Below are 22,445 nucleotides of genomic sequence, written 5' to 3'. Positions count from 1 at the left end.
TCAAGTTGGCTACATTCAGCCTGCTCATACAGGATTTGAATCTCGGCCATTTACTGGTGATCCGGCCAGGATGCCGAAATTTTGGACATACCCATATACTGTATTTTCTAGCGTATAAGACTACTTTTGAACATTAAAAAAATCCCCCAAAAATGGGGGGTCGTCTTATACGCCGAGTATAATATCTCCAAGGTAACCTAAGTATAAGTATTACTGGTAGATGAAAATTAGGGGGTCGTCTTATACGCCCAGTCGTCTTATACGCCGGAAAATACGGGTATTTAATTTTCAGTAAAAAACAGGGTTTTTCCTTATGTTTTTTTTTTTAACACTTAGATTGCTAGAGTTAAAATGCAAACAGAACTTCCCAGTTAGCAGTGAGTTTAAGAAGGAACATAGTAGGATTATGGTCAGCATTTAAAATCTTATATTCTTTTCCACATTGTAAATCAATTATTTCAAGCCTACTCTTATTAATCTGAATCTTGACATTTGTAAATGTACTTTGTAAAGATCCTGACAGATTTACTTCCTTTAATTCTGTGACAGGTATCCACTATGCCCTGTGAGTAGGCACTGCTTTGTCACACATCTCACAGAGCTTTCTATCTGAACTACAGAGGTGCTGAGAGGAGAAATTTCAAGAGGCGGAATCAGTACAGGAATCACTGCTTGCAGGAAGCAAGGTACCATGGGATATGTAGTGCTTAGAAATTGTAAGTAAATGGATAAGATGCTGAGAAACATGCAGGGCATCCAGCAAGTTGTGAAAAGAGTTGGCCAACAGACAGGCAGAACTCACAACGCAAAAGGAGATTTTTCAATTAAGCTTAAATTGCATTGTCAAAAATAGCTATTGTTTGTATTGCTATTACCTACTACTCTTCTTTCCTTAATGGAAGGGAGATCAAGTCAAACGACACTTTAATTCACCCAGTCAAATCCATGTAAGACAATGCTGATGTTATAAAATGAAAGTTTATGTTTGACAGTAGATCTCATTTAAGCAGGCTTATGCAAAATGTAAGTTTTCTAATTTTAATATATAATTTTCTAACAGACCATTTTTCATGGTGGGCTTTGTAATGTATGTGAGGGGGTAGAGGTAGACTTTATGGTGGGTAGGTCTGTAATGGTTTGACATTTGAAGGGTTCTAGGAGTGGGTATCTTCAAGCATGTGAGAATTGTGGAGGTGGCTGAGGAGCCCTATCCATAAACAGAAAGTCAGAGAAACTCCAGCTGGTTCGAACAAAAAAGATCACTGTTGATGTATGATAAAATTTAGCCAATATGTTTAAGAAGATTGGGACTCTAACTTCTTTAAAGCTTTGGCAGTGTTGATCGTGAGCGCTGTCCTAACAATGCATCTGCATGAGTCTCTGTACACAGACTCTACCAAAGGCCTTAAAAAGGGTGAGCCCCAGTCTCCAGAAATGCATAGGCTGGATTTGATATCATACATGAATAAAATGATTTTTTTTTTACTCCTAGCGGTTCCAATATTTTCTGTTAATGCAACTCCTCGCCTACTTCTACAACCTTTTTTATAATAGGAGTTGGGAGTCTTCTTGAGAATTAACAGAATGGTCACTTTAGAAAACCATATTACCTGTTTCTGCAATTATTTTAAGCGCATCTCTTGATGTTATTTGTCTGTTGAATCTTAAAGATATTTGAAATGGCTGTCCCCTTCTGATCACTATTTCACTGGTGTCGTAGTCTAGGGTCCTGTGAGCTGTGGCATTTCTGACTTTTCTGAAGTCAGTGTTGGTCACCAATAGATCTGAAACAAAGAATCATTTATGTTATAACCAAATAAAAACACATTTGCAATGTTAGGCCTGATCTGTATAAAGTAGAAATGCATGCACTGCTTTGAAAAGCATAGTGTTCACTGTCATTGCATTATTAAGAATAATTATAGTAAACTGAGCGAGCAACTCCTAATTTGAATTATCAGATTCAGTTGAGTAGGTTGGGAAAAATTCTGGGAAAGATTTTACTGTATTTGGCAACTTCAAGCAATCAAGGTGTGGTGGCCTTTATATATTCTATGGCCTAGTTTTCACAGTGTAATCACAGCAGTATTGAATATATTAGAAAAATATCACTCGTGCCAACCAAACTTTCCTGTGGAAAAATTAATGCTCAAAACCTAAAATTAATGTTAAGGACTGCCGCTACTACAACCCCAAAGGGTAAGGAATAAAGAGATATATAGTCAAGCAACTATTAGCAGTGCAATTCCTCAATAAATAGACATAATTAACCACTTTAAGACCGGAAGGATTTGCCCCCTTAATGACCAGGCTATTTTTTGCGATTCGGCACTGTGTTATTTTAACAAGCAATTCGTGCGACGATGTACAAAATAAAATTGATGTCCTTTTTTTCCCACAAATAGAGCTTTCTTTTGATCACCTGTGCGATTTTTTTTTTTTTGCACTATCAACAAAAAAAGAGCGACAATTTAAAAAAAAAAATATATACAGTGGGTACGGAAAGTATTCAGACCCCCTTAAAAATTTCACTCTTTGTTATATTGCAGCCATTTGCTAAAATCATTTAGGTTCATTCTTCTTCCTCATGACTGTACACATAGCACCCCATACTGACAGAAGAACACAGAATTGTTGACATTGTTGCAGATTTATTAAAAAAGAAAAACTGAAATATCACCTGGTCCTAAGTATTCAGACCCTTTGCTGTGACACTCATTTATTTAACTCAGGTGCTTTCCATTTCTTCTGATCATCCTTGAGATGGTTCTACACCTTAATTTGAGTCCAGCTGTGTTTGATTATACTGATTGGACTTGATTAGGAAAGCCACACACCTGTCTATATAAGACCTTCCAGATCACAATGCATGTCAGAGCAAATGAGAATCATGAGGTCAAAGGAACTGCCTGAAGAGCTCAGAGACAGAATTGTGGCAAGGCATAGATCTGGCCAAGGTTACAAAAAGATTTCTGCTGCACTTAAGGTTCCTAAGAGCACAGTGGCCTCCATAATTCTCAAATGGAAGATGTTTGGGACGACCAGAACCCTTCCTAGAGCTGGCCGTCCGGCCAAACTGAGCTATCGGGGGAGAAGAGCCTTGGTGAGAGAGGTAAAGAAGAACCCAAAGATCACTGTGGCTGAGCTCCAGAGATGCAGTCAGGAGATGGGAGAAAGTTGTAGAAAGTCAACCATCACTGCAGCCCTCCACCAGTCCGGGCTTTATGGCAAGGTGGCCCGACAGAAGCCTCTCCTCAGTGTAAGACACATGAAAGCCCACATGGAGTTTGCTAAAAAAACACCTGAAGGACTCCAAGATGGTGAGAAATAGGATTCTCTGGTCTGATGAGACCAAAATATAACTTTTTGGCCTTAATTCTAAGCGGTATGTGTGGAGAAAACCAGGCACTGCTCATCACCTATCCAATACAGTCCCAACAGTGAAGCATGGTGGTGGCAGCATCATGCTGTGGGGGTGTTTTTCAGCTGCAGGGACGGGACGACTGGTTGCAATCGAGGGAATGATGAATGCGGCCAAGTACAGGGATATCCTGGACAAAAACCTTCTCCAGAGTGCTCTGGACCTCAGACTGGGCCGAAGGTTTACCTTCCAACAAGACAATGACCCTAAGCACACAGCTAAAATAACGAAGGAGTGGCTTCACAACAACTCTGTGACTGTTCTTGAATGGCCCAGCCAGAGCCCTGACTTAAACCCAATTGAGCATCTCTGGAGAGACCTAAAAATGGCTGTCCACCAACGTTTACCATCCAACCTGACAGAACTGGAGAGGATCTGCAAGGAGGAATGGCAGAGGATCCCCAAATCCAGGTGTGAAAGACTTGTTGCATCTTTCCCAAAAAGACTCCTGGCTGTATTAGATCAAAAGGGGGCTTCTACTAAATACTGAGCAAAGGGTCTGAATACTTAGGACCATGTGATATTTCAGTTTTTCTTTTTTAATAAATCTGCAACAATGTCAACAATTCTGTGTTTTTCTGTCAGTATGGGGTGCTATGTGTACATTCATGAGGAAGAAGAATGAACTTAAATGATTTTAGCAAATGGCTGCAATATAACAAAGAGTGAAAAATTTAAGGGGGTCTGAATACTTTCCGTACCCACTGTATATATTATTCACATTCTGCTATATGACATTCTCAAAAAAAATTATTTAAAAATCAAAATTTTTTAACATTTTAGGCCAATTTGTTTTATGCTACATATTCTAAAAAAAATCGCAATAGGCGTATTTCCATTGGTTTGCGCAAAAGTTATCGTGTCTACTAACTATGGGAAAGATTTATGTCATTTTTATTTATTTATTTATTTTTTACTAGTAATAGCGGCGATTTGCGATTTTTTGTGGGACTGCGACATTGCAGCAGACAGATCGGATCCCTAACTGACATTTTTGACACTTTTCGGGGTACCAGTGACATTACTACAGTAATCAGTGCTAAAAATATGCACTGTTACTGTAATAATGACACTGGCAGTTAAAACTATGGGTGATCCGTGGGTTAAATGTGAGCCTAGGGGAGTGATTCTAACTGTGGAGGGGCATGGATTGTGAAATGACCATAGAGACATGTGATCCTATATAGAAGGATCACAGGAGCTCTGCGATCATTTCAGGGAGAATAGCAGTCGGCTGTGTTTACAACAGCCGAACGTACTTCTCCCTCAGCGGGGAGCAATCGCGGGTGTCAGGTGGCAATCAAAGCTGCCTGTCCCGTGCATCGGCTTCCCCGCTGCCGAATGGGGGCAGGAGTGCCGTGCGCGCTCACCCCCTAGCTTCCCACACGTGATCGACGTAGACCTACGTCGGTTTGCGCAGGAGAGCCACCCTGCCGCAGTAAATAGGCGGCGAGTGGTCGGGAAGTGGTTAAAGTGATAAAAAATTCATACCATAAACAAAGTGCTCAGATGCAATCAATACTATAGGAATACGCTTACCCTCACAGAGTGGCACGTTCATTTGGCACAGAACACTCGTTGTACACTCCACAACTTTGAGAGACTTGTGTTTTTTATTCTTTGGTTATTTATTCACCAACACAGATTTATTCACAAGATTGTATATGTAATTTACATATCTATTTGGATATGTGCTAATCATGACATGTTATGTTCATTGATTTTTATTTATATATTAGGTTAGCGCACTACATACTTTTTTCACTAGGTTATAAATAAAAAGATGTGCTATCCCACTACAGCATGGTGCGTTTGGGCACCATTCATTGGGAATGCAATAGTGTCCCGGTGCACATTGCAAATAGACACAGTATTTTTAGGGTCATTGATTCTGAACAAGCATGCGGTAAAGAATGTCAGCAATATGTCAGAGATAATCTGTAAACTAGTTATTGGATCAGCATGACAGCCAGGCAAATAGCATTTTCAGAAAGAAAGGTTAGCCGTGGCACCTACATGTTCCCTTAGTGCAGGTTTCCACTGTGCTAAGATGAGTGGAATGTGTAGGTGATCCAAGGTACTCTCGACTCTATTTTTTTATTATTATATGAATATACTGTACATTGCTTGAAAAGAGCTTATCTATGCGATGACCGCAACATCATTTTTCTTTTATCCATTAAAAGAGCACATAAACAGATAAGCCTGTAATCTTATATCGGTTTTAAACCCAAATGCAAACATTTATTATATTGAAGCTTACAAATTCTTAGATGTGATGACTACATTTGTTTTTTTTTTTTTAGGCTTCCTTTCTTTTATTATAATCTGGTGATCCAGTCAGTTAGTCTGTTGTTTTTATAATGGACAAGCTCTCTTGCAGATGTATCAGTTACAGGGATGAGGCAAACCATTTGCCACTGACAGGGGTGCTTACAATGTTCAGCTTCTATTTATTTATGTAAAGCCTTTATCCAAAAAGGAAAAAAAATGTTTGCTGTCACAGCTTATAAAGTGTTAGCTGGAGTTTGGCTTCAATTTGTTAGTGTAATTAATTCTGCCTCATGTGCTTTTATCCAGAGTTGGGACACTCTAATACAGGAGGTGTGTTGTTGGCCAGATCACAAGGAGGAAACGGAAGAAAAAAGCCTAATAAAGAAAACCACCACTTCTCATGACACGTAAGCTGCAGTATATTACAGTTTTGGTTTCAGATTTAAGATTACTTTAAAATTGATCTTTACCTTCCTTTCCCCTAATTTTTAAACCCCCTCCTTACCTGGTGTCTGGTCCTACACAGTTAGGATACTCACCCAGCAGATCCAGCGTTGTCCTGCTGAGATCCACTTTTCTTTGACCCCCTGCTCGGTCCCGCTCCGCCATCTTCTTGGGTGATGTCATCGGGAAGCTGCAGACTCTTCCAGGTTCAACTGATGGCTCTCAAGATGACAAGCCACTAGGTATGTCCCGGTCCCTCTTTTTAAGTGAAGGACTATGCCTCCTGGGATATGTGATGTACGTTTCCCAGGAGGCACTGTGGGCAAAGTGTACATCATTCGCCTAGGCAAGTGACATACCTAAGGGTGGGCCAGAAGTTTTTTATTAACCACTTGCCGACCGCCCGCCGGCTTTTTACTGCGGTAGGGCGGCACGGCTGCGTCCAGTCACATAGTACTACGTGACTGGAGTGCATGTGTGTTTAGATTGCCGCCTTCCTCCCATGATCATTCGGGAAATGGAGAGAAGACCCACCGGCTTATGTAAACAAAGCAGGCGGATCTTCTCTCAGACAGGCAGGGAGAGATCAGCAGTTTCAGCTAAGCCAGTGTCATTTATACAGCAACAGTGCAAATTATTTAGCACTGATTACTGTATTAGTGTCACTGGTCCCCAAAAAGTATCACAAATGTCAGTTAGGGGTCCGATCTGTCCGCCGCAATGTCGCAGTCCCGCTAAAAATCGCAGATCCCCGCCATTACTAATAAAAATGAATAAATAAAAAGTCCAAAAATCTATTCCGTAGTTTGTAAACGCTATAACTTCTGTGCAAACTAATTAAAATACGCTTTTTGATATTTTTTTTTTAACCAAAAATATGTAGCAGAATACAAATTGGCCTAAACTGATAAAAAAATTAGATTTTTAATATTTTTTTATTGGGAATGTTTTATAGCAGAAAGTAAAAATGATGGCGTTTTTTTCAAAATTGTCGCTCTTTTTTTGTTTATAGCGCAAAATCTAAAAACCGCAGAGGTGATCAAATACCACCAAAAGAAAGCTCTATTTGTGGGAAAAAAAAGGACATCAATTTTCTTGGGGTACAGCATTGCATGACTGCGTTAAAGTAAAGCAGTGCCGAATCGCAAAAAATGGCCTGGTCATTAAGGGGGCAAATCCTTCCGGGGCTGAGGTGGTTAAAAAAAAGTAAAAAAAGCCCTATTTGCACAGTGGAGGGAAGGAGGGATGAAGAGGAGGCAGCATCAAATTGAGGGTGAAGATCCGCTTTAACATTGCACTAGTCTAGGTTTATAGGACACATCCTCAGCATCACCTTTTTTTTTACACTGCAACAGGCTATTAACTGAAAATGTTCAAATTATTCAATAGTCTTTTCTTTTAAGTTATGTCTGCCAGGAATGCTGGCTGAGATTTCTGGTACCCAAGGATCCGCATTCCATGCTTCAGACCATATAACCAATTTGCTTATCAAGTAATCAGACATTAATAAATATATTAAGCATATACCTATATAAATGCATTATGGCAGGAGTCTCCAAACTATGGCCCTCCAGTTGTTCATGAACTACAACTCCCATCATGCCTAGTCACGAATGTCAGAGTTTTGCAGTGCCTCAGGGGACGTACAGTTCTGCAACAGCTGAAGGGCCGTCGTTTGGAGATCCCTGCAATATGCGGTCATGGACCATGGACCCATTGGACCCCCTGAAGACATTAACATTGCTACTGTACTAACAAATTTATGGTAACAATTATGTCTTGCCATCAAGACATACCCCTGGGCTAAAACTCAGCAAAAATGTCTTTTTGATAGTTCAGTCGATAATGTTTTGCAAAATTTAACTGAGGATTGTAATATTGATAGCATTTTCAGTATTTAAAATATTGAGCTATATAGTTTGTTAGATTTTTTATATTTTAGATCATTTCTATGATAGAAAACTTCTATTATAAAAAATATTTAAAATGCCTAAATAGTATAAATAATTATATTGCTCAGCCAGTCACTTAATAATTTACTGTATACAACATTCAGTAGGCTACCAGATACACACACCCATATATACACACTTACTTGACATCTTGCTTGTTTTATCTCCGTGTATCAGTCAGTCTTTGGTATACTTGTATCCAACATTGTTGTTGTGTGTTCTTATATTGTCTTCAGTATGCAAAACATCTGGGTGAGGTTTTTCCTCCTTTTTTTTTTACTGCTGTACACACATATTGGCATTGCTCAATGCTAAATATGTAATTACTGAAGTCTCATAGTCATGATGGGAAGATCTTGTCTGGGGACATGCCAATCAGAGCTACTCATACATATATGAATGTACCTATAGCTTCAGTAAGCAAATTCCACATACAGCTTGATCACACGTTTTATATTTACTGTAATTGAGAATTGGAGGATTTTGTATTACTTGTCTGGTTACCATTTGCTAAAGCAAACTAGTGCTAATAGAAAAAATAAAATAGCCATCATGACATTACTGCCCCGCCTCTCTACCTCCTCCAATCATAGAGCGTTTTGCATTCACTGAGAAAAATGTGAAGCATGCTCAGGACTTGGAAAACTGCAGTAATCACTATAATAGCAGTGAAGTCTACAGTGGTCTCCAGCTTCCACAGGGATCCCAAGGGTATGTACAGGGGCTATAACAAGACAAAAAGATTTCCAAGCTCTCCTTACCGACCAATCTGCGACCAACCGAATTGACCTGTCCAACAGTACGTGTTAAAAACAGAATTTAGAGTTAGGACCACAGATAATGGGGTGCCTTGACGGGGCTCTGTGGCTTACGCATGTATTTGAAAATGTGTGCAACTAAACCCCTGTTTTTAACACGTACAGTTGGACAGGTCAATTCAGTTGGTCGCAGATTGGTCGGTAAGGAGAGCTTGGAAATCTGTTTGTCTTGTTATATGCATTGCCCTTCCAATGCTCCTTGCTGCAGAGACCAGTTACAGGTGTGGACAGTAACCAGTTGTTTTTGTTATAGATTATATTGACCAGGCAACGCACTGACATCTTTGCTGCCATTGTGCTATAGGCAGGATGTTCAGTGTGCCCCTGTGCCTTTAAGAAGGGGTGGGCTCCCTTCAGGTAGATCTGTCCTGCACCTGTCCATTAAATGCATGTGCTTCCATTGTTGGAGACTCACAGAATTTAGAGTTAGGACCACAGATAATGGGGTGCCTTGACGGGGCTCTGTGGCTTACGCATGTATTTGAAAATGTGTGCAACTAAACCCCTGTTTTTAACACGTACTGTTGGACAGGTCAATCCGGTTGGTCGCAGATTGGTCGGTAAGGAGAGGTTGGAAATCTGTTTGTCTTGTTATATGCATTGCCCTTCCAATGCTCCTTGCTGCAGAGACCAGTTACAGGTGTGGACAGTAACCAGTTGTTTTTGTTATGTACAGGTGCTGACTGGCACCTTTGTGCCCAGGGGGCCCATGGTGCAGTGACTCAGCCCCCCTCCCACTCTCCCTCTTCCTGGCCCCCTCCTGACCCCCATTCCAGGCTGAAGCTCCGCTTCAGGTACTCTCTGCTGATTGAATCCAGGTTCCCCACCTGGCCAGCAGGGGGCACTTGGGGGTAGCTGGGACAGCTCAGTCAGCGCTGGCTGGGGGAGGAGAGTCTCCAGTGGGGCATGGAACTGGCCTCTGCTCAGACACAGTTTACACCATCCATGCTGGGGGTGGGGGTCTGCGCTTTTTCCTTGTGTCACCCCACACTCAGTAGGTCAGTGGTGGGGATTTTTTTACTTCTCTTCGCCAGTAATCTTTTAGGCATGTCTGTGGCAGAAGCGGTGCAGCCATTTTACGGGCATCAGAGCAGCCTGGGGGGCAATTGCCCCCCTTCCCCCTGGGCCAGTCCTCCCCTTGGTATGTATGAAATGCATACATATGCATATGCAAATTCATACATACATCGGTCAAAGCCTAGGCCAATGTAACTATGTGATACAAACCATACCTGGATATATCAGTTATAAATAATCTTTGATAGGAAATAAAAAAATTGTATCTAAGGGATAGTGTCAATATACTTTGGGCTTGTGTTTACAGCGTCAATTTTTTATCAGTTCCAGACGCTTCTGAGCTTATTGAGAATATACTGACAGGTGTATTTGACCTGCAATTATCCTCCTTCTGACCTCCATTTGACCTGCTTAAAGCACCCAATAAACTTAAAGAAACAAAAGCCCATTGACGCAGACCTTATGGGTAGAGTTATGCAGCCCATAGATGATTTGGTTTTCTTTTCTTCGGCCATTGGTGGAAGGAAAGAAAACTGCTTGATTCCCCTATCCACTTGCCGACCGCAATACGTACAGTATCTCACAAAAGTGAGTACACCCTCACATTTTTGTAAATATTTTATTATAGGTTTTCATGTGACAACACTGAAGAAATGACACTTTGCTACAATGTAAAGTAGTGAGTGTACAGTTTGTATAACAGTGTAAATTTGATGTCCCCTTAAAATAACTCAACACACAGCCATTAATGTCTAAACCGCTGGCAACAAAAGTGAGTACACCCCTAAGTAGAGATGGACGAACATCGGCCGGGGCGGTTCGCGAACGTCAGCCGCAAATTTTCTCAAAAGTCCGCGAACCACAAGTTCGCGGCGGGCCCCATTGACTTTAATGGGAGGCGAACTTTGCAGCCACAAATGATGTACTAGCTGTGCACAAATAGTCCCAGCACATGGACAATGTCATAACAGAAGTATTGCAATTGGAAAAGTTGCCCTAAATTTTTACAGCAAATTTTTTTTTTTAATAAATCAGCCAGAACTGACAGCAGCCGGTAAATACATGTCTAATACATATATGGTCCATTCACACATCTGTAAAATGGGTCCGCATCCATTCCACAATTTGGCTGAACCTTTACAGACCCATTGATTTTCAATTCCAGTCTGAAAAATTAGGCATTCACAGGATACAAAAGTAAGTGTCGGCCATTCCAGGCCCCAAATATTAGCCCACATACCTTTACCTGACAGCTAAGAATGTAGTATTCTGTGGCTGAAGGTACATTAGGCATTCACAGGATACAGAAGTAGGTGTCGGCGAGTATTGGCCCCAAAAATTAGCCCACATGGGTTTACCTGACAGCTAAGAACGTAATATTCTGTGGCTGAAGGTACATTAGGCATTCACAGAATACAAAAGTAAGTGTCGGCCAGTATTGGCCCCAAAAATTAGCCCACATGCGTTTACCTGACAGTTAAGTACGTAGTATTCTGTGGCTGAAGGTACATTAGGCATTCACAGGATACAGAAGTAAGTGTCGGCCAGTATAGGCCCCAAAAATTAGCCCACATGGGTTTACCTGACAGCTAAGAACGTTGTATTCTGTGGCTGAAGGTACATTAGGTATACACAGGATAAATAAGTAAGTGTCGGCCATAAAAGGCCCCAAAAATTAGCCCACATGGGTTTATCTGACAGCTAAGAACGTAGTATTTGATGGCTGGAGGTACATTAGGCATTCACAGGATAAAGAAGTAAGTGTCGGCCAGTATAGGCCCCAAAAATTAGCCCACATAGGTTTACCTGACAGCTAAGAACGTAGTATTTGGTGGCTGGAGGTACATTAGGCATTCACACAGTATACAGAAGTAAGTGTCGGCCAGTATTGGCCCCAAAAATTAGCCCACATGGATTTACCTGACAGCTAAGAACGTAATATTTGGTGGGTAATGGTACATTAGGCATTCACAATATACAGAAGTAAGTGTCGGCCTGTATAGGGCGCAAAAATTAGCCCACATGGGTTTAACTGACAGCAAAGAACGTAGTATTTGATGGGTAGAGGTACATTAGGCATTCACAGTATACAGAAGTAAGTGTCAGCCTGTATAGGCCCCAAAAATTGGCCCACATGGGTTTAACTGACTGCAAAGAACGTAGTGTATTTGATGGCTGGAGGTACATTAGGCATTCACAGGATACAGAAGTAAGTGTCGGCCTGTATAAGCTCCAAAAATTAGCTCACATGGGTTTAACTGACAGCAAAGAACGTAGTATTTGATGACTAGAGGTACTTTAGGCATTCACAGTATACAGAAGTAAGTGTCGGCCTGTATAGGCCCCAAAAATTAGCCCACATGGGTTTAACTGACAGCAAACAACGTAGTGTATTTGATGGCTGGAGGTACATTAGGCATTCACAGGATACAGAAGTAAGTGTTGGCCTGCATAGGCCCCAAAAATTAGCCCACATGGGTTTACCTGACAGCTAAGAATGTAGTATTTGGTGGCTGGAGGTACATTAGGCATTCACAGAAAAAATAATTGTTTCCCTGAAAGGCCCCAAAAACTTGCCATTCAATGGACATGAAATGCCTTTTATGCCGCTGTATGTAGTGAAGCCAAGGACCAGGAATTTCTGTGGGTGGATGGTGGTCTGGCAGATATTTGTGGCCTGGCATGAGGAATTTCAATGAAACATGGTCTACTGGTCACATATGTTGAATTCCTCAGAGATCTATGCCATGAGCTAGGCGAGTGCGCTTATTGGTCATGATCCCCCCTGCTGCGCTGAACGTCCTTTCGGACAGGACACTGGACAGGGGGGCAAGCCAACATTTCCATTGCAAATTGTGCAAGCTCTGGCCAGAGGTCAAGCCTGCCCACCTAGTAGTCCAGGGGTTCCTCACTCCTCAGAGCGTCCACATCAGCCGTTAACCCGATGTAGTCGGACACCTGTCGGTTTAGGAGTTCCCTCGTGCTGGATCCGGAGTACAGCTGTCGATGGTTCGGCTGAAAGAAGGATCTCATAACTGAAGTGACCAAGACATCTTCAAACTGCCCTCTTCTTGCAGGCGCTGTTGAATTGCAACCCGCAACTATCTCTCTGTGACTGGAAATTCCTCTGCCAGCGCACAGAAAAGCAGAATGCAGCATTTCACGCAGCAAGGCCTGGAAACCCTGCATTCTGACCCCCCCTCTGTGATTCATCACTCCTCAGAGCATCCACATCAGCCGTTAACCCGATGTAGTCGGACACCTGTCGGTCTAGGCGTTCCCTCGTGCTGGATCCGGAGTACAGCTGTCGATGGTTCGGCTGAAAGAAGGATCTCATATATGAAGTGACCAAGACATCTTCAAACTGCCCTCTTCTTGCAGGCACTGTTGGATTGCAACCCGCAACTATCTCTCTGTGACTGGAAATTCCTCTGCCAGCGCACGGAAAAGCAGAATGCAGCATTTCACGCAGCAAGGCCTGGAAGCCCTGCATTCTGACCGCCCTCTGTGATTGTGGTAACATTTCCGCCATTTTGTGTTTGTGACGGGGATCTAAGTACGTTGCCACCCAGTACTGCTCCTTGGCCTTTTTGCGTTTTATACAGGGGTCTCCCTTAAAACACTGGAGCATGAAAGCCCCCATTCGCACTAAACTGGAAGCGGTGTAGTGGCCTGCTTCCAGCTCATCTTTCAGGATAATGTGGTCCTCATTCTCCTCCTCCCATCCACGGATAACACCAGGGATCCCAGAAAGGTTTAAAGAATGCTCTTCTTGCTCCTCCTCATACCCCCCAGCACCATCCTCCTTTAACTCCTCTTCAGACTCCTGCTGTTGATTTGTCTCAGATGGAGTAGCGCCCACTGGGAATTCATCCGACTTCCTCATCTTCCTGCTCCTGCTCCTCGATGGCTTGATCAATGACACGATGCAATGTACGCTCCAGAAAGAAGGCGTAAGGTATTGTTACGGAACAGGGCACCCCTGAGCAGGTACCTCCGTTGACAGACGCTCCTAGTGCTTCCCGAGGGCTCCAAGCACTCCACCAGACACCGTAAGCACTTCAGACTCCACGAACCGCCGCAGCTTGGTTAGGGTCTTGGCATCTCCTACCCACCCTGGACCAACGACAAGGCTCCAGGTTCCTATGGGTGAACCTCTCTTTCCCCAGAGAGTGCAGCAGAATAAGCTCTTACACAAGCTCTTACAAGAGCTCAGTGATTCTCTAAGGGAGTATGGAAGACCATAGCAATCCCTGTAGCAGATTCCCCCAATAACGAGACAAAGCTCCGAGATGGGGGTAAAACAGGAACAACATTTATTGGGAGAACAGAGCACACTTTTATACAGAAATTGGAACATCCTTCCCCCAACAACCGCTTTCCCATTGGTCAATTGTAAAGTACTTGCAGTTCTCACTAAGGTCCTCTCCAGCATATGCAAATGAGGGCTTGAAAATGAGTCAACAGGGATTGGTGTAACGCTCCTGCGTTTCTTATATGGTGTGGATTTTCAGCTGCAGAAATAGTTCCACGTCAGTAGTCATGTAAGACATATGCTGAGATACCATTCCCAACCTCAATGACTCATCATGTGTGGAAGGTCTTATTTCAGCCAGTAAATACACACAATTAGCAAGCTGGTTCCTAGAGTGACTTTATGTATGTGGTAACACAATGATGAAGGTTGAGGGATAGGTTGAGTGGAGGTGGTAGGTGATAGACACTTGAAGGTGAGACAGTAGCAGATGGATGCAGGAAGGTTTAGCAATGTTGTATGGTAGCAGATGACAGAATAGCAGGTGGACATACAAAAGAGATCAACCCAGTGCAGAAAAGTAGCAGTAGTCTCAAGAGCTAGCAATCTAGTTATGCAGATGTGATAAACAGTCTTTACTATGCAGAGCTAGATAGTGTAAGCTTAGTATAAGTTTATAGAGAATTCCCCTGCGGGATACTTAGCACTATTAGCGATACAGCCGAAGGGTGGTTCAGGAGAGGCGGATGATCCAGTAGCGGGATATAGGGATCAGCGCAGCGAGGTTCCGTCAGCGAGGTAAGCTTGCAAGCATGGAAGCTTCAAGCAAGGATAGCATCCAGGTAAGGGTGTTTGAACGAACACATGTGAGTGAGAACCGGCGCTTTAAATAGTCATCTAGTCCGGCGCTGGGTGATGACAGCTCCAGTCTTAAAGGTGTATGCGCACCTTTCCAAAAGTAGATGGTGGGGCGCATACACTTGTGGAAAGTGTAATTTAGGGTACCAAAGGTACCGGAACATTACAATACCCCCCCTTAAGGCCTGCTCCTGAAGGCCTCTGGAGCTGGTTTGTCTGGGTATCTCGCATGAAAATTGCGGATTAATCTAGGGGCATGTATGTAAGAGGTGTTTAGCCAGGTGTCGTCTTGGGGCCCATAGTTCTTCCATCTAACCAAGTACTGAAGTCTTCTTCTGTAGATACGAGAATCCAGAATCTCTTTTATCTCGTATTCTTCTCCACCTTCAACTTGTACAGGAGGGGGAGGTGGAATATTAGGCCTTATTCCTTGGTCCGGAACATGGGGTTTTAGTAGCGACACATGGAAAATGGGATGGATTTTTAGGTCCATTGGCAATGTAAGCTGCACTGCAGCTTTTCCAATAAGTTTCTTGATTGGGAAAGGTCCCAAGAACAGAGGTCCAAGCTTTTTGCTAGGGATCTTCAGTCTCAAGTTTTTTGTTGAGAGCCAAACGAGGTCCCCGATAGTATACCGTGGAGAAGGTCTTCTACGAAGATCATAGTACTTCTTTTGTTGACTGTGAGCGTGTGCAATGGTAGTATTTAGTAAACCCAGAGAATCCTTTATTTGGGTAAGATAGTCTGAGGCTACTGGGTTATTTGAAGGAAGGATGCGTGGAGGGAGAATAGAGGGATGGAACCCATAGTTCAAGTAGAACGGACTCTGCTTGGTTGTACTGTGAGTTGCGTTGTTGTAGGCAAATTCTGCCAGGGGGAGAAGGTCCAACCAATCATCCTGTTGGTAAGAAGTGTAACAACGTAAATATTGCTCGATGCATTGGTTGACTCTTTCAGTCTGTCCGTTGGTCTGCGGATGGTAAGGAGAAGTGAGCTTCCGCTCAATCCGTAGTATGTGACATAGTTCTTGCCAGAATTTAGAAATAAATTGGGATCCACGGTCAGACAGAAGAGTTTTTGGGATACCATGTAATCTGAAGACATGTTTCATCAGGAGTTCTGCCGTTTGTTTGGACGAAGGTAGTCTGCGAATAGCAATGAAATGTGCCATCTTTGTCAGATGGTCCACGGTCCACTGACACCAAGATGGTATTAAATCCTTTGGAAGGAGGCAATTCTACGATGAAGTCCAATGACAAAACCTCCCATGGAGTTTGGGGTATTGGTAGACTGCATAGTAGACCGGATGGTCTCGTAGTGTCAATTTTGGACCTGGCACAGACATTGCATGAAGAGACGAATTTTTGTATAGATGTTTTCATGTCAGGCCACCAGAATTGTCGAGAAATCAAATTGAAAGTCTTTGTCATACCCATATGTCCTGCCATAGGCACATCATGCGATAATTCCAAGATCTTGGTGCGTAGGGTAGGTGGTATGTAAAGTTTGTCGTTGTAGTAGAGGAAGCCTTCTGCATCAGTAATTAGTTGTGGTGGGGGTGAATCCAAACTTATACCATGCAGAACCTCTTCCTTCAAGGAACGGACAACTCCAATAATGCGTTTGTGAGGTATTATAGGAACGGAAGGAATTTCAAAGTAGTTTTCTTCAGTTAGTCGTGATAGTGCATCCGCCTTTTTGTTCTTATCTGCAGGTGTGTAGGTCACTAGGAAGTTAAACCATATCTTTAACAAGTGGAAAGCCTTATTTGTTTCTTCTGACCATTTAAATGGTATTTTTATGCTAGTGAGCTGTGTGAGGGGTCTCACAATAGCAGAAAAGTTTTTTATGAACTTCCTGTAGAAATTTGAAAATCCCAGGAATCGCTGTAGCGCCTTGCGTGTAGTTGGTGTAGGCCAATCCTGAATGCAGGATATTTTACTCATGTCCATCTCGATTCCTGTTTTGGATATGATGTAGCCTAGAAAGAGTACCTCATCTTTATGGAACAAGCATTTCTTCAGCTTCACATAAAGATTATGTGCAAGCAATCTCGATAATACAAGTCTTACATGTCTTATGTGTTCCGACAGGGTCCGTGAATATATAAGTATATCGTCCAGATATACCACAACACAGACATCTAGTAAGTCTTTAAAAATATCGTTTATAAATCGTTGGAAAACTGCAGGGGCATTGCATAGGCCGAATGGCATCACAAGATATTCGAACAATCCGTATCTAGTTCTCAATGCAGTCTTCCACTCGTGTCCATCACGGATTCAAATGAGATTGTATGCTCCTTTCAGGTCTAATTTTGAAAAATAGGTAGCTCCACGCACCTGCTCAATGAGCTCAGGGATAAGCGGTAGAGGATAGCGATCTTTTATTGTGATAGCATTCAATTTCCTGTAGTCGATGATAGGTCTGAGACTTGAATCTTTATTGCGAACAAAAAAGAGTCCTGCTGCTGTGGAAGAAGTGGAAGGTCTAATAAAACCTTTTTCCAAGTTCTCATCCAAATAGGTTTTGAGATGGGCAAGTTCATCCTGTGAAAGAGGATAAACATGACCGAACGGCAATTTGCTATTTGGGAGTAGATCAATGCTACAATCATAGTCTCGATGAGGAGGTAATGTTTGAGCATTTTTCTCAAGAAAAACCTCAGAAAGATCCTGATAACATAGTGGTGCAATCTCATCTGTCACCACAGACAGAATCTTCCCGGAAAACGGGAGGTTACACGTTTCCTCGCAATAACAAGAAGGGAAGGCCAATGACCGTTTCTTCCAATCTATGGTTGGTTGGTGTGTGTGCAACCAGGGAAGTCCCAAAACAATGGGAAAGTGGGGTGAAGGTATTAAATCGAAGGTAGAAGTCTCCCTATGAGACTCGTTAATAGTGACTAGAAGTGCTTGTGTCTGAACGGTGATCGGACCAGAGGATAACGGAACACCGGTAATAAGACTTACTGAGACAGGTTTGAGTTTAGAAATAATAGGAATTTTATTTAAAGCAGCAAAACATATATCCATATAATTTCCACAAGATCCTGTGTCAATCATGGCTTTAGTAGTAATCCTGTTCTGGTCCCACTGTAATGTCAAAAAAACAGAAATGTAGGGGTTAGTGAATGAAGTTGTCAATCCTCCTAGAGAGACATGTGAACACTCACCCTTCTTTTTGTTGACTAGGGGACAGACGTTTATCTTGTGATCCGGGGATGCACAGTACAAGCAGAGATTTTCATTTCGTCTTTTGGCTTTTTCCATAGTTGATAGCGGTGGGCGTATGGTTCCTACTTCCATAGGAACGGCCAGACTCCGAGAGGAAACGGATAATGGCATTCCCATCTTTTCAGCCTTTCTTTCTCGTAGTCTTCTATCTATGGTAATACTGAGTTGTATTAATGCATCCAGGGTTTTTGGCAGATCCGCTCGGGCGAGCTCGTCCTTAACGGCTTCTGATAGGCCAAGCCTAAATTGGGTTTTCAGAGATGCATCATTCCATTCTGAATCAAGGGTCCATCTCTTGAACTCTGCGACAAAGTCTTCCACAGGCCTCCTTCCTTGTTTCAAGGATCTTAACTGAAGATCAGCAGTACTCTGCCTATTGGGGTCATCATATAGGCTAGTGAGCTCTGCCAGGAACAAAGCATAGGAGTTGAGAAGCTGGTCGTTTTTCTCAAAAAGAGAATCTGCCCAGGCTCGAGGATCGCTTGATAGGTAAGAAATAATAGTACAAACCTTAATGTGATCAGTAAGGTAGGTACGAGGTTTTAGCAAAAAAAGTAACTCACATGCGTTTTTAAATTCGCGAAAATTTTTTGCGATCGCCTGTAAATACCAAAGGGGGATTTATCTTGGGTTCAGGGGACTGAGCAGAGGTAAGTTGTGTCAGTCTAATTACCTGCTGCGACAGAGCCTGATTGTCTTCTTTTAATTCAGCAAGTGCGTGTATTAACGCAGATACTTGCTGTTTTAATTGTGTCACCTGAGTGGTTATTTCTGCTGAATCCATTTTTTGGTTCGTTCAATCTGTAACGCTCCTGCGTTTCTTATATGGTGTGGATTTTCAGCTGCAGAAATAGTTCCACGTCAGTAGTCATGTAAGAGATATGCTGAGATACCATTCCCAACCTCAATGACTCATCATGTGTGGAAGGTCTTATTTCAGCCAGTAAATACACACAATTAGCAAGCTGGTTCCTAGAGTGACTTTATGTATGTGGTAACACAATGATGAAGGTTGAGGGATAGGTTGAGTGGAGGTGGTAGGTGATAGACACTTGAAGGTGAGACAGTAGCAGATGGATGCAGGAAGGTTTAGCAATGTTGTATGGTAGCAGATGACAGAATAGCAGGTGGACATACAAAAGAGATTAACCCAGTGCAGAAAAGTAGCAGTTGTCTCAAGAGCTAGCAATCTAGTTATGCAGATGTGATAAACAGTCTTTACTATGCAGAGCTAGATAGTGTAAGCTTAGTATAAGTTTATAGAGAATTCCCCTGCGGGGTACTTAGCACTATTAGCGATACAGCCGAAGGGTGGTTCAGGAGAGGCGGATGATCCAGTAGCGGGATACAGGGATCAGCGCAGCGAGGTTCCGTTAGCGAGGTAAGCTTGCAAGCATGGAAGCTTCAAGCAAGGATAGCATCCAGGTAAGGGTGTTTGAACGAACACATGTGAGTGAGAACCGGCGCTTTAAATAGCCATCTAGTCCGGCGCTGGGTGATGACAGCTCCAGTCTTAAAGGTGTATGCGCACCTTTCCAAAAGTAAATGGTGGGGCGCATACACTTGTGGAAAGTGTCATTTAGGGTACCAAAGGTACCGGAACATTACAATAGGTCAGATAGCTTTGACCAATGCAAGGAGACAGAAGCCCCAGGGGGCAATCAATGTACACAATAGTCAGACACAGAACAATGGTTCCCTAACGAGCCCTCAATACACATTACTCTGAGTGTCAATAGACCGCCCGTCTCCTCAGAACTTCCTGTAATGCCCATATTAGGAGTTGGCTTCCTGTTCCTTACAGTTTACAGGAATACGTTTTAGCTTCCAGGAGAGAGGCAAGGCTCCATTAGCCACATGTTTAAAAAAACACAAAAAGACACAAAAATGCATAACTCCCAGTCTACTGAACAGAACCCCTACATTCAACCCATCCCCAGATAGCCTGGATCTGAGCGCTCAACATATCCAAACAGCGCTCAGATGCCAAAAACACAGTCAAATTGCCATGGGGTTTAAGTTTAGCCTGGGCTGATGAGAGGGTCCATAGTCCCATTGCAGGAGGCGAGCAACCAGGCTTCTCCAACGCCCAGTGGCAAGATTGGTCTCGTCACACGCAGTATATCTGGAAAAAGGTAGATAACACCCCGCTTCAATCTGTGGTATTGGGGGGGGGCACTGGTTTATCACACCAGTTGTTGAAAAAATTGGCCAGGGAGTTTGGCACTGTGTGTATCAGACTAAACTCAGCAAAACAGGCAATATTGTTGCAGGACAAAAATACACTTGTAAAAGTATACTCAGATAACACCCCACTTCAATATGTGGTATTGGGGGGCCACTGGTCTATCACACCAGTTGTTCAAAAAATTGGCCAGGGAGTTTGGCACTGTTTGTAGTATTGCTGCAGCAACGCTCAGTCACCACACCTGTCACAATACTGCACAGTGCACAATAATATTACTAATCCACTATAATATGCTTTCTACAAAGTATATTATACTGTGGATTACCCCCCTCCCCCACTCCCTTTTTAGTGCACTGCACAGCAATACCAAAAAATTTGCAGCCCTTTAAATTACTTTTGTGGACATTAACAGAGCAATTTGTGTGACTGCTGCCAATCTCTAACTGCCCCTAAAGCACAGACTGGATACCTTACCCTAACCTGAAAAGAGACTTGGCCTATACCAAAAATTGCAGCCCTTTAAATGACTTTTGTGGACATTAACAGAGCGATTTGTGTGACTGCTGCCAATCTCTCTAACTGCCCCTAAAGCACAGACTGGATACCTGACCCTATACTGAAGAGACTGTAATAGATCTATAACAAAATTGCAGCCCTTTAAATGACTTTTGTCGACATTAACAGAGCGATTTGTGTCACTGCAGATGCCGATTTCTAACTGCCCCTAAAGCGCAGACTGGATACCTGTCCCTATACTGAAGAGAGACTGAACCTATACTGAAATACCAGCCCTGAAAAGGACTTTTGTGGACATTAACAGAGCGATTTGTGTGACTGCTGCCGATCTCTAACTGCCCCTAAAGCACTGACTGGATACCTGCCCCTAACCTGAAAAGATACTAGTAGACCTATACCGAAATACCAGCCCTAAAAAGGACTTTTTTGGATCTTCACAGAGCTATTTGTGTCTGGCAATCTCTCCCTCATGAGCACAGGCAACCTCTCCCTAGGCTGGCAAAAAGCGGAATGTGAAATGGCCGACAGCTCAGGTCTATTTATAGGGTAGGGGGCTGTGTCATGGGTCAAAGTTCTCCCCAATGTAAACGAATATTGCCACCGCGAACAATGCCATGTGTTCGCAAATTTAAAAAATAGGAACAAGGAGGGACAGGGGGACTTTTAAAGGGGATACCGTCATTAGACCAATAATCAAAGTACATATGGGGTAAAAAACAATCTTTATTGGAAGAAACCATCATCATATATAGAAGAGATTGCTGTATTAAAAAACATAGATACTGTATTGCAAATATTGTAGGTAGCATGCACAGAAACCCAAGGGGTAACATAGGTTTGATGTAGTGATGAACGTTGATGCCCATACACTGGCCCAACATGTTTCGCGGGTGACCGCTTCTTCAGGGGCATATACACAGATAAGGGACATCACAGATGCTACCAGAACAAGAATGAAAAAGAACATGATGAGTGGAACAAAATATCACACAAAACATAATACATGCAGTACACGAGTATTCATTTGAGATGTAGGGGTCAAAAGGAGAGGCTCACATGAGGCCATAACACCCACCTGCAACCAGACCAATCCCAAAACCTAGAGGACAGACCAGGGATCGCAATTAGGGTAGATGTCCCCCCAGGCGGACATGGGAGCGGTCCAAACCTAAACGAGGCTAGGTAGTAAGGGTCACGATGGTGGCGTGATTGTTCACTATAAAACAAGGATAATGAAGACAAGATAATGAAGATAATGAAGAAATTGAATATGTAGAATATCCATATTGATCCTCAAAGTATATGGAAGATTATAAGTATGGGTAAAGAAAAAGGGGGTATATATGGGAAACAATCTTACCGAAAGGTATGTATGTATACATCCCATAATCCATCCAGATGAGAGGGCTACGGGGTGGCTAATGGAAGAGCCTATGCTGGTAAGTAGGAGGGGGGGATCAAAAATA

The 22,445-nt window shown here is 42.7% G+C and overlaps 1 protein-coding gene across 1 annotated transcript in view; it reads right to left on the bottom strand.

Annotated features, from left to right (window-relative positions):
• Positions 1-8,363, bottom strand: part of LOC309566716 (protein-glutamine gamma-glutamyltransferase E-like) — a 53,796-nt gene extending 45,433 nt beyond the window's left edge. The window contains exons 1-2 of the mRNA XM_082271979.1: positions 8,235-8,363; positions 1,611-1,784 (exon numbers count right to left, since the gene is read on the bottom strand). Of these exons, the coding sequence (XP_082128105.1) occupies positions 1,611-1,784; positions 8,235-8,241 (181 nt within the window). The 5' untranslated portion in view covers positions 8,242-8,363. The remainder of the gene's footprint in view (positions 1-1,610; positions 1,785-8,234) is intronic.
• Between the last annotated feature and the right edge of the window lie 14,082 nt (positions 8,364-22,445).

Source organism: Pelophylax lessonae (assembly GCF_965119305.1).
Source record: "Pelophylax lessonae genome assembly, chromosome: 11".
Taxonomy (NCBI): Eukaryota; Metazoa; Chordata; class Amphibia; order Anura; family Ranidae; genus Pelophylax; species Pelophylax lessonae.
The sequence above is the reverse complement of the archived record's forward strand: the minus strand, read 5'-3'. Positions and strand labels throughout refer to the sequence as shown.